The sequence below is a fragment of the Trachemys scripta genome, chromosome 20 (assembly GCF_013100865.1).
Source record: "Trachemys scripta elegans isolate TJP31775 chromosome 20, CAS_Tse_1.0, whole genome shotgun sequence".
NCBI lineage: Eukaryota > Metazoa > Chordata > Testudines > Emydidae > Trachemys > Trachemys scripta.
This window is the reverse complement of record NC_048317.1, coordinates 18,654,208-18,667,542: the sequence shown is the minus strand read 5'-3', so window position 1 is coordinate 18,667,542 and position 13,335 is coordinate 18,654,208. Positions and strand designations below refer to the sequence as shown.

General features: G+C 42.2%; 1 protein-coding gene across 3 annotated transcripts in view; it reads right to left on the bottom strand.

Moving 5' to 3' along the window:
- Nucleotides 1-3,241: 3,241 nt before the first annotated feature.
- The window catches only part of HNRNPR (heterogeneous nuclear ribonucleoprotein R), a 57,858-nt gene continuing 47,764 nt past the window's right edge, over nt 3,242-13,335 (bottom strand). For all 3 annotated transcript variants that reach the window (XM_034753951.1, XM_034753953.1, XM_034753950.1), the window contains 3 exons: nt 7,678-7,827; nt 4,701-4,822; nt 3,242-4,520 (listed from right to left, as the gene is read on the bottom strand). In XM_034753951.1, the coding sequence (XP_034609842.1) occupies nt 3,911-4,520; nt 4,701-4,822; nt 7,678-7,827 (882 nt within the window). In that variant the 3' untranslated portion in view covers nt 3,242-3,910. The remainder of the gene's footprint in view (nt 4,521-4,700; nt 4,823-7,677; nt 7,828-13,335) is intronic.

Here is a 13,335-nt window from a genome sequence, read left to right as displayed (position 1 = left end):
GTATTCCCTCGCGATACTTTGCCTTTTTTTTTTTTTTTTTTTTACACTACTAGCCTTATAGCAAGAGTGTTTACTGTTTTGTATTATTCAAATACAACAAATGGGCTTAGATAATAGGGTCCAAATGCAGAGGGGGCAAAAATATAACCAGGTGTCTATAAATACAAAAGTCATTCATGTGGCTATCTCCTAGTCCTTTTGGATTTAAGAATTTTGAATAAATACTTAAAACAGTATGCTTATTGAAAGATTGTCATCTTGTATCAATATATACTAATGAAACTGAGTCCTGTTAGAATAAATTATAGTACTAGAAAAGACATTTAGCCCTTTGTAAATGCAGACTAACCTTAATGAATTGTTAAAATTAAAATTTAAGAATTTAACCTTTTCAATGTGAAATTAAGTCTACCAGAACATAATTGCTTTAACATTTTTGCTCAAAAAGTTTTGGAATTACTAGAAATCTGGCAACCTATATATATATATATATATATTTTTTTTTTTTTTAAAGTCAAACACCTTCATATCAATACAGACATTTAAGCAACTGCTATAAATGAGTGATCAAATAATTATAGGAATCCCATTTCATGGCTCCCCCACCAACCCCAGCAGGACACTTGCACAATTGAATTTAAACATGGGTGTGTGAGGAGAAACACACTTTCAAGATGAAAAATCCTGCCATAAAACAAGTTATGCAGAAGGAAAGGTCAGAGTAATTTTTTTTTTTTTTTTAATTTTATTTACTATTTGGTTCTGTCAAAATGGTACTGGAAAGGTGGTATAAATGGTATAAAATTCTTCCTGTATTTGTGTCACGGAACATGCTATGTTCTTCCATTTTGATATTATGGTATCTTTATGGTGATATCTCTTGGTGCAGTTTTCTCTAACTTCAATGTATACCACTGATTCTTTCCCATAGTTTAGTGTGTCTTCTAAAAAGAAGGAGTTTTATTTAAAGAGTTTTTGCAAGTTTTAACTGATGCATTTGGGCATCCACAAGTTGCATAAAGAAATCAGTGCAGCTTGTAAGTCTTGCAAGTATCAAAATTAATTGAATTTCATTTTAAATTTGTGTAAAATAGATCACTTCACTTCCAGTGTCTATCAAGGTATTAGAATAACTTGTATTTTGGTGTAAAGGTAGCCAAAGATGCAGCTTTGTAGTACAGGCAATCAGTTTTAATGTTGTCAAGTGGGGTAGCCGTGTTAGTCTGTATCCACAAAAACAACGAGGAATCCAGTGGCACCTTAAAGACTACCAGATTTATTTGGGCATAAGCTTTCGAAAGCCCAAATAAATCTGTTAGTCTTTAAGGTGCCACCAGACTTCTCGCTGTTTTAATGTTATTTCTGTTCCTTGCTATTTTCTGTAACAGATTATATTAGAGTAACTTTAGCCTTTGTCCATATAAACAAATATTTTGACACTTTCCCTCTGTCAGGGGTCTCTAAGCTGTCTGAAATGTGCATTAAGTAAAAGTTCTGTTCCTTCCAGGGAGGGAAGGCAGTACTTAAATTTGACTCCAGTTTATCTATACCAGATTTCCTCCCCCCATCTTTATAATTTACTAAAATGAAAATACTATTTGGGACTGTGGGATTTTGTCTGGTTACCAAAAAGAGATACATCTTTTCATGTCAATTACTTTAATTACTAAAAAGCCAGACTCTGATAGAAGAGGGTAAGATGTATGCTTCTTGTATTAATAGAATTACAAGCCAGATAGTCACTATAAGCGTAAACCTGCAACCCTTACATAGGCCATAGTCCCACTGACTTCACTGCTTGAGTCAGGAATAAGGACTACAAGATTTGGCCCAATGATTTAAGGCAGGGTTTTTTTTGTTTTTGTGTTTTTGTTTTTGTTTTTTTTATAAACTGGCATACCGTGACTAGAATGCAAGTTAAAAAATGCTTTATGGACTGTTGTATGGCTGATGTTTTTATTGGATCAGTACCCTTTAAGTTAGTACATGGACACAAAGGGAAAACTCATTTTGAGAAGCAGGTATACATTTTCTCACTCCAGTTCGGTCAAGTCAGAAGCCATAAAACTCATGCAAATGTCTACCAGACTCACAAAAACAAAACGGAATGTGGGGGAAGAAATAGTCTCTACATTCTGATCTAATACAATTGTTATGAAAGACACCAAACAGCACCGAGAGGCAAAGGGAACATGTGTCTACTGAAGTTTAATGTCCCCAACAATTTGTGTGTTTAGAGTATTGTAATATAGTTTGATCAACATATCTGAGGGAGAGTGTTAATATGGACATTCAGCAGGTCCAGAAATGATATTTTTTCCTTGTAACATAAGTTTTAATCCTTTTGTTTTTCTTTCTTGAAAAGCAAGTGTTCACTGGGGTACAGCATAGCCCAAAAGATACCGAGAAAACTAATTTCATGACTTGGCAGTCAAAAAGACCTCCAGGATTGTCAAAGGTAGAAGTCAATAAAAGCAACAAAATACTCCAAAACACATAGCTAGTAATCACCCAGAAAGATGGTGACTAGTATTTTTTTAAATTTAAGCCTTTATTAAAAGGCATGAGAATTCTAAGGCAAATTGTTCATCATGGCAGATCATCGAAATGCCAATGACGGAATTAAATAGAACGTAGAGAACATGTTTGTGTTGTCTGTAGCCAACTCAGTCTATATTGCCACAGCACTTTAACTTACAAGTCTCAACCTTGTCATAAACACTAGCACAAACAAATTTAACCATTTGACCTAAACTAAGATTCTTGGGACAGAGACTCTCTTCCTATATGTTTGTACACCACATAGTACAATAAGGACAGATACCTATGTGGGGGCTGCTAGAGGCCCCAACAATACATAATATTAACAGACAGGAACAGGGGCTAACAAATTGCAGTCTCCAAATTCCTTCTCCATACGAGATAATTATAATTAATAACTGTTAACAAGCTCTGCAAGAACATTCAGATGCATTTGAACCCTTTTAAAAAGCAAAGCATTAAGTATCAGAACTAGATGTGATTAGGTTATAGAACACCAATTAAATAACAGTGCCCCCTTTGGACTATTTGTAATTTCGCCTAGCTTTCAGTCTGATGTCCACAATGCTACATGTTGGAAAGCACAAAAAATTTGAATGAATTTGATCACTCACATAGGCAGTTATACTTTGAAAACAATGTTTCTTCCAAGAATTACCAATGAAATAATGTTTTAGGACACAATTGAATTTGAAATAGGTAATGTTTTGAATAGATTTTTGAGTTTTATTGAAATCTTACATGAACAAGAAATTGGAAATACAATCACATCAAGGAACAAATTGCCACGGCTTTGACGTTTAAGCCAAACAAATTTTGTAGGGCAGATTTTCAAAAAGGTGTGAAGTAATAACAATTTAAAAACACAGTTAACCTACTTCTAGGAATGCAAAACATACAATCATGTTATTTTCAATACAAGAAATCTTAATTTTTTTGTTTTAATTTCTTAAAACTACTAAGACAAAGCACTAGCTTTTACTTTTATGTACAGCATACTCCTATGTAGTCTACCCAAAATCCGAAAAAGGAAACTGTCCAAAACCAGAGGTTCTGCAAAATCATGATTGAACAGTGTGCCCATCCTGCTTTTAAACTGCTAAAATGAAACCTAAAACAATAAAAGCACTGAAACCCCAAATGGAGTTTGGGAATTCTGCAAGCCCAATAATGTCCAAGTGCGTTTATGAAAAAGGAAAATAAAAGACTCGAATATATACACAATAGAGTGATTTCAGCCCAATACAAATGGCAGCCAATTGCTACTGAAAGATGAAACATTAAGCCAATTAATTTTTTTTTTTTAAAGGATGTAGAGCTATAGCCAATTCTACGTTGCCAATATCATTCTCAAGCCCTCCTCACTTGTCTACTTCCACTGTTGCCCATAAGTATCCTGATAAAATTCCTGGTTGTCATTATTGTAACCATAGTTACCGGCATAGTCACCACCTTGCTGGAGCGGCTGCTGAGCGATGGGTTGGGAGCCCCAGTTCTGCTGGTTGTTGGTCTGGCGGCGCTTGGAATCAGGTTGGTTGTACCCATCTGCCTTTCTCTTGCCTCCTACGTTGCCCCCACGGTTGCCCCTGGCTCCACGAGCACCACGTCCTCTCTGCTGCTGTGCAGGACCCCCTCTCCCACCCCTGGCTCCTCTTGGTGGTCCCATGGGTGCCCCCCTCTGTGAATAGCCAGCTCTACCTCTTGGTGGTGGTGCTCCCCGCCCCCTAGGTGGTGGTGGAGCACCTCTCCCACCCCTTCCTCCTCCTCTTCCTCTTATAGCATAGCCATCATCATAGCCATAATAGGGATCTTCATAGCCACCACGGTAGTCATGATAGTCGTAACCATAATAATCATCATAATAATCTTCATAGCCATAGTAATCTGGGGGATAGCCATATCCACCTCTCCCTCCACGACCTCTGCCTCTAATAGGAGGTGGCATACGAGGTGGAGGGTAGTAATAATAGTCTTCATACCTAATAAAAAAAGAAACATGCATTAATTTGTCTTGTAAGAGTCTCCTAAACCACCATTACCTTCTGCTTAAATTTAACAATATATGGACTGGGGAAGGACTGCCTCGGTTAGCTTACATTCTGTAGCAGCATGAAGTTCTGCTATTTGTACATTACAATACTGCAGAAGTGAAGACTTACGCAGTGCTTCTGGAGGCTTGTCTGGCAGCCTGGCGTTCTTTCCTTTTCTTATCTGGTGGTTTAGCTAACACTATTTCAATTTCTTCCCCCTCTATCTCTTTTCCATTCATTTCATTCATGGCCTGTACGAAAGTCAGAAAAACACCACATTTAAGTTTACTTCCAAACATCAGAAAAATGTTACGCCTTTCTAAAAATGTTCACTAGTTCGCCAAAAAAGATGCAGTTGAAATTGAAGGGAAAATATAATCAATCCTTTCAAGGATTTCACATTGCAGGATATGTCAAACAAATTAACACCCCCAAATTTTAACTTCTGCATCTGTTATGAAGGTTACTTGAGCCACTGGAAGTTAAAAACTTCCTTCAACACTCCCATTCTTACACTAGCTATAAGGATGACATGTCAATTCCATTCTAAATCCTTCTATCATTAACACTGAAACATTTGTTTTGATCTCCTGGTCTTTGTATGATAAAGTGAAAAACAAAATAAAAATTTTTAAGAGCCCCTCAATAAGAAATCTGATCTTTGCCAAGTCTAGAACTTACTAAAAAATGAGAAGCAACTTAACTGTATACTGCATAGATCCAATACTCCTACTTTCTTTAAAAAGAAACATATTTCAGATAGATGCACAGAAGCAAGTTCTTGACTACAGGTATGAACAGCATGCCCACCAAAAAAACCACAAACACCTATAAAAACCTGATTTGCATGCATCAGGCATTTATTCACAGAAAAGTAGTCTTCAGCTAGACCAGACATGTGCACACTGACTACATTTCAAAGTCCGGTTCTCCCTCTGAAAGGTATATGGTAAAAGAGGAGCAGAAGGCCATTCTGATAAGACATCCCCAGGCAAATGCTACCCATGGGATCCTCCACAGCCAAAAAGAAAAAAGTGAGCAAGTTGTAACTTCCTGAAGTTACATAGGGTTGGCTGGAGCATGGGAAAAGGATCCCTGTGAAAGGGCGGACTTAAGGGGATCTTGGACAGTGTTAATTGTGATCTCTTAAACCTTACTTGAAAGAGGAATCCAACATTTTGGAGAAAGAAAATCTTAGTAACTGAAGTAGACTTATAAAAAAGCCCCTTAAAGCTGACTAAGTATTTCGTCCGTTCTCAATTGCTCAAATTTTATTCTTGATTTAATGTCATTTCACTAATTCTCCTGGGCAGTAATTTCTATAAAACAGAGCTCCCCTTTGCTTAATTAAAACAGTAGACTCTCAATGTATAAACAACTACAGGATACAGCTAAACAGGTGTTCTCAACAAAATTTTTGGTGGACTCAGTACAGCCACCAACCCTTGCTGGTGACCACTCTGACAAATTCTCCTGAAATACTTAATTAACTTAGAGAAAGCAAATAAATATGTACATCTACATGTACAAATCATTGCAATTTATTTATGTAGGGGATTTTTTTTTGCAGAGTCAATAAAAATAACGTACAGTTCTATTTTATAGTGCCCCAGCCACCTCTCAACCCATCAACCTTGGTTTCTGCTGCCTCCCTCCGCCCTCCTGGGTGCCCCATTGTCCCCTCCAGGCCCCATTCCTCCCTGCCCCCCCATTGTCCTGAGCTCCCTTCCACAGCCTCACACCCCAGGCTCAGCCCACTCCTTGCCTCTTGGCCAGGGAACCCAGTAAGACTGGCCCTGCTGAAGCCCCGTTCCCAGAGTCCCACAGCTGAAGCCGGGCTAGAAAGGGGGGGGGGCCTCAAGCCCATCTCTGGCTGAAATTGGGGGGGGGGGCTGAAGACCTCTCCCCAGAGCCCTCTCCCTGGGCGCTGCAGGGAGGAGCCGCTGCTTTGCCCCCTCCCCCATCTGTGCCCAGTAGGCTGTCGTGGCCTCAGGAAAAACCCCTGGTGGCCGCACAATGGTCACATTTGAGAAATGCTGAGCTTTGATGGAGAGAAGCCGTATCCTCATCCCCAGGCATTGGCTCAATAGTAAAAAGTTGAGTGTCCGTTCAGCAGGATGTTGCCAAAAACTACTCATGAAAGAATGAATCTGCAGCCACCATGCACATTGCTCCAGACTCTGGTAGCAGAGCAAGGGCTCAAGTGATTAAGTCAGTAGGCTTCTTTTGACTCTCCGTCAATGGGAGAGCACGCAGCAAACAAGAGCCAGAAAATCACTCCTGGGGGAATTCTGTGCCCCTGCGCAATACAGAATTAATGTTTGTGCACAATTTCCTGTTTCCCCTCACAGAACTGGAGCTGCAAGTAGCCATTAGAGGCCATTGTACTCTGCAGAGCCCAGCTCTCTAGCTCGCAGTGAGCCCAGCCCTGTGGGGATGGAGGCTCTGCATGCTCTGGCTGCCTGGATTGATCCTCATCCACTCAGGGATGGAAGACAGACTGGGAGACCCAGCTCTGGCAAAGAGTGAGGAAGGGCAGGGCCGCACCACACCACATCTCCCAGCAGGACAGTAAAAAAGTTTAGGAGACTAAAGGCTCTGGGAGGGAGGGAGTGCGTGCAAGCGTCTTGGTTCAGGGGGTGCCCCCCAACTGGAACTGGGTCATCATAAGGGTTTCTCTCTTTCTACTTCTGGGGGAATCCTTCCCCGCCGCCCCCATCTATATCATGGACATATTTGTTGACAGCTATTTTGAAATAAATGACCAAAATAATTTAAACTGGAGTGATTCTATTATTTTGACAAACAAAATATGCAGAAATTTAAAATATTGTGCGCAGATTTTTTATTTTTGGTGCAAGATTCCCCTGGAGTAGAAAATGCTTTTTAAAAAGGAATTTCTGCAACAGCAATGCTTGTTGAACCTTTCTAGCTACTGAAATGATTAGAATAAATTACTGGAGTTTTCCTGTAGCAGGAGTAATATCAAACAGATCTTACACTATATAGAATTAAATGTATACTGCAATGTACACTTCCTATATATTTTTCACCAAAGGCTAAGAGTTAGTGTTTAGCCATTCAAAGGTAAGAAAACCAGTTTTACCTTTACCGCCGCACCTCTATCCTCAAAGTGAACAAAAGCATAATCCTTTAATTTCTTCACTCTTTCCAGCTTTCCAAATTCTGAGAAGGATTTTTCGAGGATTTCTTCTGTCACTGTAGTGGCTAAGTTTCTCACAAACAAAACTTTCACCTAGTGAAGATAAGCATCAAAGATGTAAGTAATTCCAGAACTAAAACAGACATCCGAGGGAACGTATTAGCTGAACTACTAATAAACAAACCTCATTCCTCCACTATGCTCTACTTCCTAATGACAGATTTCAGTTAAGTCTTGAAAAATTCAGTGCCTATTTTCAAAGAAAGCAGGTCATATCCTTTGGGGTTTTCAGTTTAGTTGTTTTCCTTGCTGGGAACCAGTGTTCCCTCTAAGTTGCGCAGCAGCTTGAGAGTCAATCAAGTACTGGGCACTTGATTAGTAGAGCTCCACACAGCTGCTCCCGGGACCCTCCTGCTTGCTATGCGGGGGGGGGGGGGGGGGGGGCGGGCAAGGGGGGGACAGTGGCTCCCCCTCATGTACCCCATCTTCACAGAGCAGGGGAGAAAGAACAGGGCAGCTCAGGAGCAGGACAGAGCTGTTTCTGAGTGTCTCTCTGCTTAGAGACAATGCACAGTGTCTCACTTCCCCAGCAGCCCGCGCGCGCACACACACAGTCACTCACCTCCCAATACATACTTTTGTTGTTACTTCTTAGTACTTCCTGCAACGCACAAAAACAACAGGGAGTCTGGTGGCACCTTAAAGACTAACAGATTTATTTGGGCATAAGCTTTCGTGGGTAAAAACCTCACTGCTTCGGATGCATCTGTAGAAGTGAGGTTTTTACCCACGAAAGCTTATGCCCAAATAAATCTGTTAGTCTTTAAGGTGCCACTAGATTCCTTGTTGTTTTTGTAGATACAGATTAACACGGCTACCCCCTGGTACTTGATGCAATGCACATATATTCTCTGTAATTTTATTCTTTCAAAGTGCTGTTATTTTAGTTTTTTGACTGGTCTATGCATTTCGTAACTTTATTTCTCTTATGTTTAAAATTTAATTCCTTGAGTAGTGACTTCTAAAATGTCCTGGCTGGAGTAATTATCCCTATGGTAACTTTTTAAATATATATATCTAGGTCTTTTGTTTCCACTGGTGGCACACATCACCTCGATATTGGTGCACATAAAATTCATTCCGCACACGTATACAAAAAAATAAGAGGGAACATTGCTGGCAACCAGTGTCATGTGCAATATGATCAGGATTTCTGACTGGGAACTCTAGAGTCCGGGGGCACATTCTTCACTCCATTCTGTTTTTTGATGACATTAAGGCGGTGCAAGAGAAAAAAGACAGTTATGAAAAAGTAACTGTTTTTCAAGGTGTGTTGCTCATGTCCATTCCATTGTAGGTGTGTGTGCGCTCGCCACATGCACCAGTGCCAGAAGTTTTTCCCTCAGTGGTATCTGTAGGGGAACCAGCTCCAGCGCCCTCTGAAGCGGCGTGCATATGCACCGGTATAAGGAGCACCACTGGCTCCCCCAATCCTCAGTTCCTTCTTGCTGTAAACTCAGACTGTTGGGAAGAAGGGCAGGTCATGGAATGGATATGAGCAACACATCTCAAAGTTACGAAATGTAACAGTCTTTTTTCTTCACGTGCTTGCTCATGTCCATTCCATTGTAGATGACTCCCAAGCAGTACCACCGGAGGTGGGTAGGAGTTCATGGACGTGTTGATTGCAACACAGCTCTGCCGAAGCCTGCATCGTCTCTGGACTGCTGAGTGATGATGTAATGTGTTGTGAATGTGTGTACTGAAGACCACATCGCAGCCCTGCAGGTGTCCTGGATAGGGACATGTGCCAGGAAGGCAGCCGAAGACACCTGAGCCCTAGTCGACTAAGCCTTCACTATCAGTGGAGGTTACAGCCTGCACCAACTCGTTACAAGTATGGATGCAGGTGGTGATCCATTCGAAATCCTCTGAGAGGACACTGGAAGGCCCTTCATCCTGTCAGCTGAAACGATAAAGAGCTGGGTTGATCTGTGGAAGGGCTTGGTATGCTCCAGATAGAACGCCAGGGCCTGCCGAACATCCAGAGCGTGCAGTTGCCTCTCCTCATTGGTAGAGTGAGGCTTCAGACAGAACACCAGGAGGAAGATATCCTGGTTGACATGGAAATGCGACACCATTTTAGGCAGGAAAGCTGGATGGGGCTGCAGCTGGAACTGGTCTTTGTAGAATACTGTGTACAGTGGCTCCAAAGTAAGGGCTTTGCTCTCAGATACATGCCTTGCCGAGATAATCGCTACAAGGAATGCAACCTTCCACGACAGATGGGAAAGGGAAGAAGCAGCCATGGGCTCAAAGAGGGAACCAGTGAGCCTGGAGAGGACTAGGTTGAGGTCCCATTGGGAGACCAGGTCCCGGATCGGCAGAAAGAGCCGTTCAAGGCCCTTCAGGAACCTGATTGACATCTCATGCAAGAATACCACTTTACCCTGGACACGAGGATGGAAGGCCAATATGGCTGCCAAGTGCACCTTAATCGAAAAGAGGGCAAGGTCCTGGTGCTTTAAGTGAAGCAGATAATCCAGGATGGACTACACAGACAACTGGGTAGGGGAGATGTTGCACTCAGACACTCAGCAGGAAAAAAATGCTTCCACTTTGCCAGGTAAGTCGCTCTGGTGGAGGGCTTTCTGCTTTCCAAGAGAACCGGCTGTACCTGACTAGAGCAGGCCTGTTCCTCCGGATTCACAGAATCCAAGCTGTGAGGTGGAGAGATGTGAGATTTGGGTTCAGGAGCTGACCATGATCCTGCGAGAGTAGGTCCGGGTGGCTGGTCAGTAGCCATGGGGCCATGAGCATGCCAAACCAATGCTGGCAAGGTCACGCCGGGATGATCATAATGACTCATTCGTTGTCCCTCTTGGTTTTTGAAAAGACTTTGCTGATAAATGGATTTGGTGGGAAGGCATACATCAGGTCTCCCTGGAGAAAAGCATCGGAAAGGGGGCCTCTGCCAAGGCCTTGGATTCAAGGTCTGACGACACTTTCTGTTCAATCTGGTGGCAAACAGGTCCACTCAGGGAGCCCCCCACTTCTGGAAGAGCGCCCTGATTACCTCCAAGTGGAGTGACCACTCATGGTGAGAGAAGGACCTGCTGAGGTGATCTGCCAGCATGTTTTGGACACCGGGGAGATGCGAGGCTTCCACGTGGATCGCATGCTGAATGCAAAAGTCCCACAGGTGGAGGGCATCCTAGCAGAGAGCCGATGAGCATGCTTCCGCCTGCCTGTTGACATAGAACATTGAGGTCATGTTGTTCATCAACACCTGCACTACCCGATCGGACAGCTGGGGAAAGAAAACACCACAGGCTAGCTGGATGACCCTGAGCTTCCTGATGTTTATATGTAACGCAAGTGCCTCTCAAGATCATAACTCTCGAGTTTGCAGTGTACCGAGACGTGCTCCCCAACCAAGGTCGGATGCATCAGATATCAGGGAGAACGTGGGTCGTGGACTCTCGAACAGCACTCCTTACAACACCAACCTCGGATCAGTCCACCACTGCAGAGAGGTAAGTACCCTCAGAGGTATGACATGACTTATGAGGAGAGGCTGAGGGAACCTGGATTGTTTCATCTGCAGAAGAGAAGAATAAGGGGGATTTGATAGCTGCTTTCAACTACCTAAAAGGGGGTTCCAAAGAGGATGGATCTAAACTGTTCTCAGTGGTGCCAGATGACAGAATGAGGAGTAATGGTCTCAAGTTGCAGTGGGGGAGGTTTAGGTTGGATATTAGGAAAAAAATTTCACTGGGAGGGTGGTGAAGCACTGGAATGGGTTACCTAGGGAGGTGGTGGAATCTCCTTTCTTAGAAGTTTTTAAGGTCAGGCTTGACAGAGCCCTGGCTGGGATGATTTAGTTGGGGACTGGTCCTGCTTTGAGCAGGGCGTTGGACTAGATGACTTCCTTAGGTCCCTTCCAACCCTGATATTCTATGAGGGACCGTGATGACTTTTGTCCAGGTGATGTCTGGCCAGAGAGTAGACTGCTCTAGCCACATCTGAAGGGCGTGCAGCCTGAGTCTCACATGGCGGACAACATATGTGCATGCTTCCTGTAGCCCTAAGGATTAATCTGCTGGTCTGTATAAATATATCTTTCTTCTAAATTTGAGTATTTGATGTAATAGGCTTATAGATTTATATTAAAAATAAAAGTTTGGCTGTAAATGCAAGAGGCCTACAGGCCAAAACCCTGTATGTGAAGTGAAGGGAAAATTAGCACATTTTGGGACCCTCACCCAGAAAAGTAAAAATAGAGAAAACACCCACGCAGATGCCTAGAGACCTTTTGCCTAAACCAATAACAATAAAGGATGGCAAAAGGGGATTTTTCAAAGTGCCCACAAATGTAACAAGTATACCACAAATGTGTACTTACCGGTCATCCATATGCACATACATATTAGCCTATGAGGTAAATGTACCCTAACATTTCTGTGGAGGAAGGATGAAATTTGGGCATAAGAGGAAGGATTTCCGACCAATGCCCTATAAAAAGGCGAGGCAGCTCGCCATTAGGGAGGCGATCTACCCACTTATCTACTCCTGTCTACCCTTCATTGCCTCCACCTTCAACAATGTAGCGATGCTACCCATCTACGACGGCTATTAACTATCAATAGGCCGTACTTTATTTCTTTTCAAATTTTAAGTTTAAGGTAACTAGGCTAAGCTTGCGTTTATTTCAGTTTAAGATTTATAAAGCTAAGTAAAGAGTAAACAGCTCTGCATTTAGCTTCCTCTGCCAAGTGTGAAAACCAAAGGCATTGTCCCTTATTTTCCAATACCAGGTTATTAAAACGAAGTGTGAGTATTAACCAAAAGTGTATTACTACATACATATCTCTTAAAGAACTGTGATACTTGTAACTCTGTAATCCTAACTGTTTTACCATTTGCTTACTATTTCATTGATTTTAATACAAGGTCTTTATGACTATATCTGTTTCAGTGTAAGCTTCCGGTCATACCCCCGAAGGTATAAACTCTGAAGCCTGATTCAGGATGAACTATCTTCTGATCAAACAAATTGGCGAGCCAAAACCCATACTAATTAATATATGTGATAATTTAATTAATAATTAATTAAACAAAATTAAATTAAGTGGATACATTAAATCAACACTACTAACACACCCCAAATCAGGCTACATTCCATGTCACCCAATAGTCTAAGACAGACCCGGGCCGTGGTGAGCAGATGTGCAGTGATGCTGGCAATCAGATGTCACACTGCCTTGAACCTGGCCTCTGGCAGAAATGCTCTGGCTTGGGTAGAGTCGAGTACCGCCCCAATAAAAACTCTAGCCATTAGACTCTACCAGAAGGACCAGAGCTTGACAAGCAGCGTCTCGACGCTGCACTAGACCTGGACAAGCCCTTGATGAGCCAGTCAAGGTATGGGCAAATCTGGATACCCCGACGCCTGAAGTAGGCTGCCACCACAGACATACATTTCATAAACACTCTTGACGCTGTTTCTAGACCAAAAGGGAGCATTGCAAACTGGTAGTGGACAGTCCCAAATATGAAACGTAGGAACCGTCTGATCATGAAATACTGATATGTGAAAGT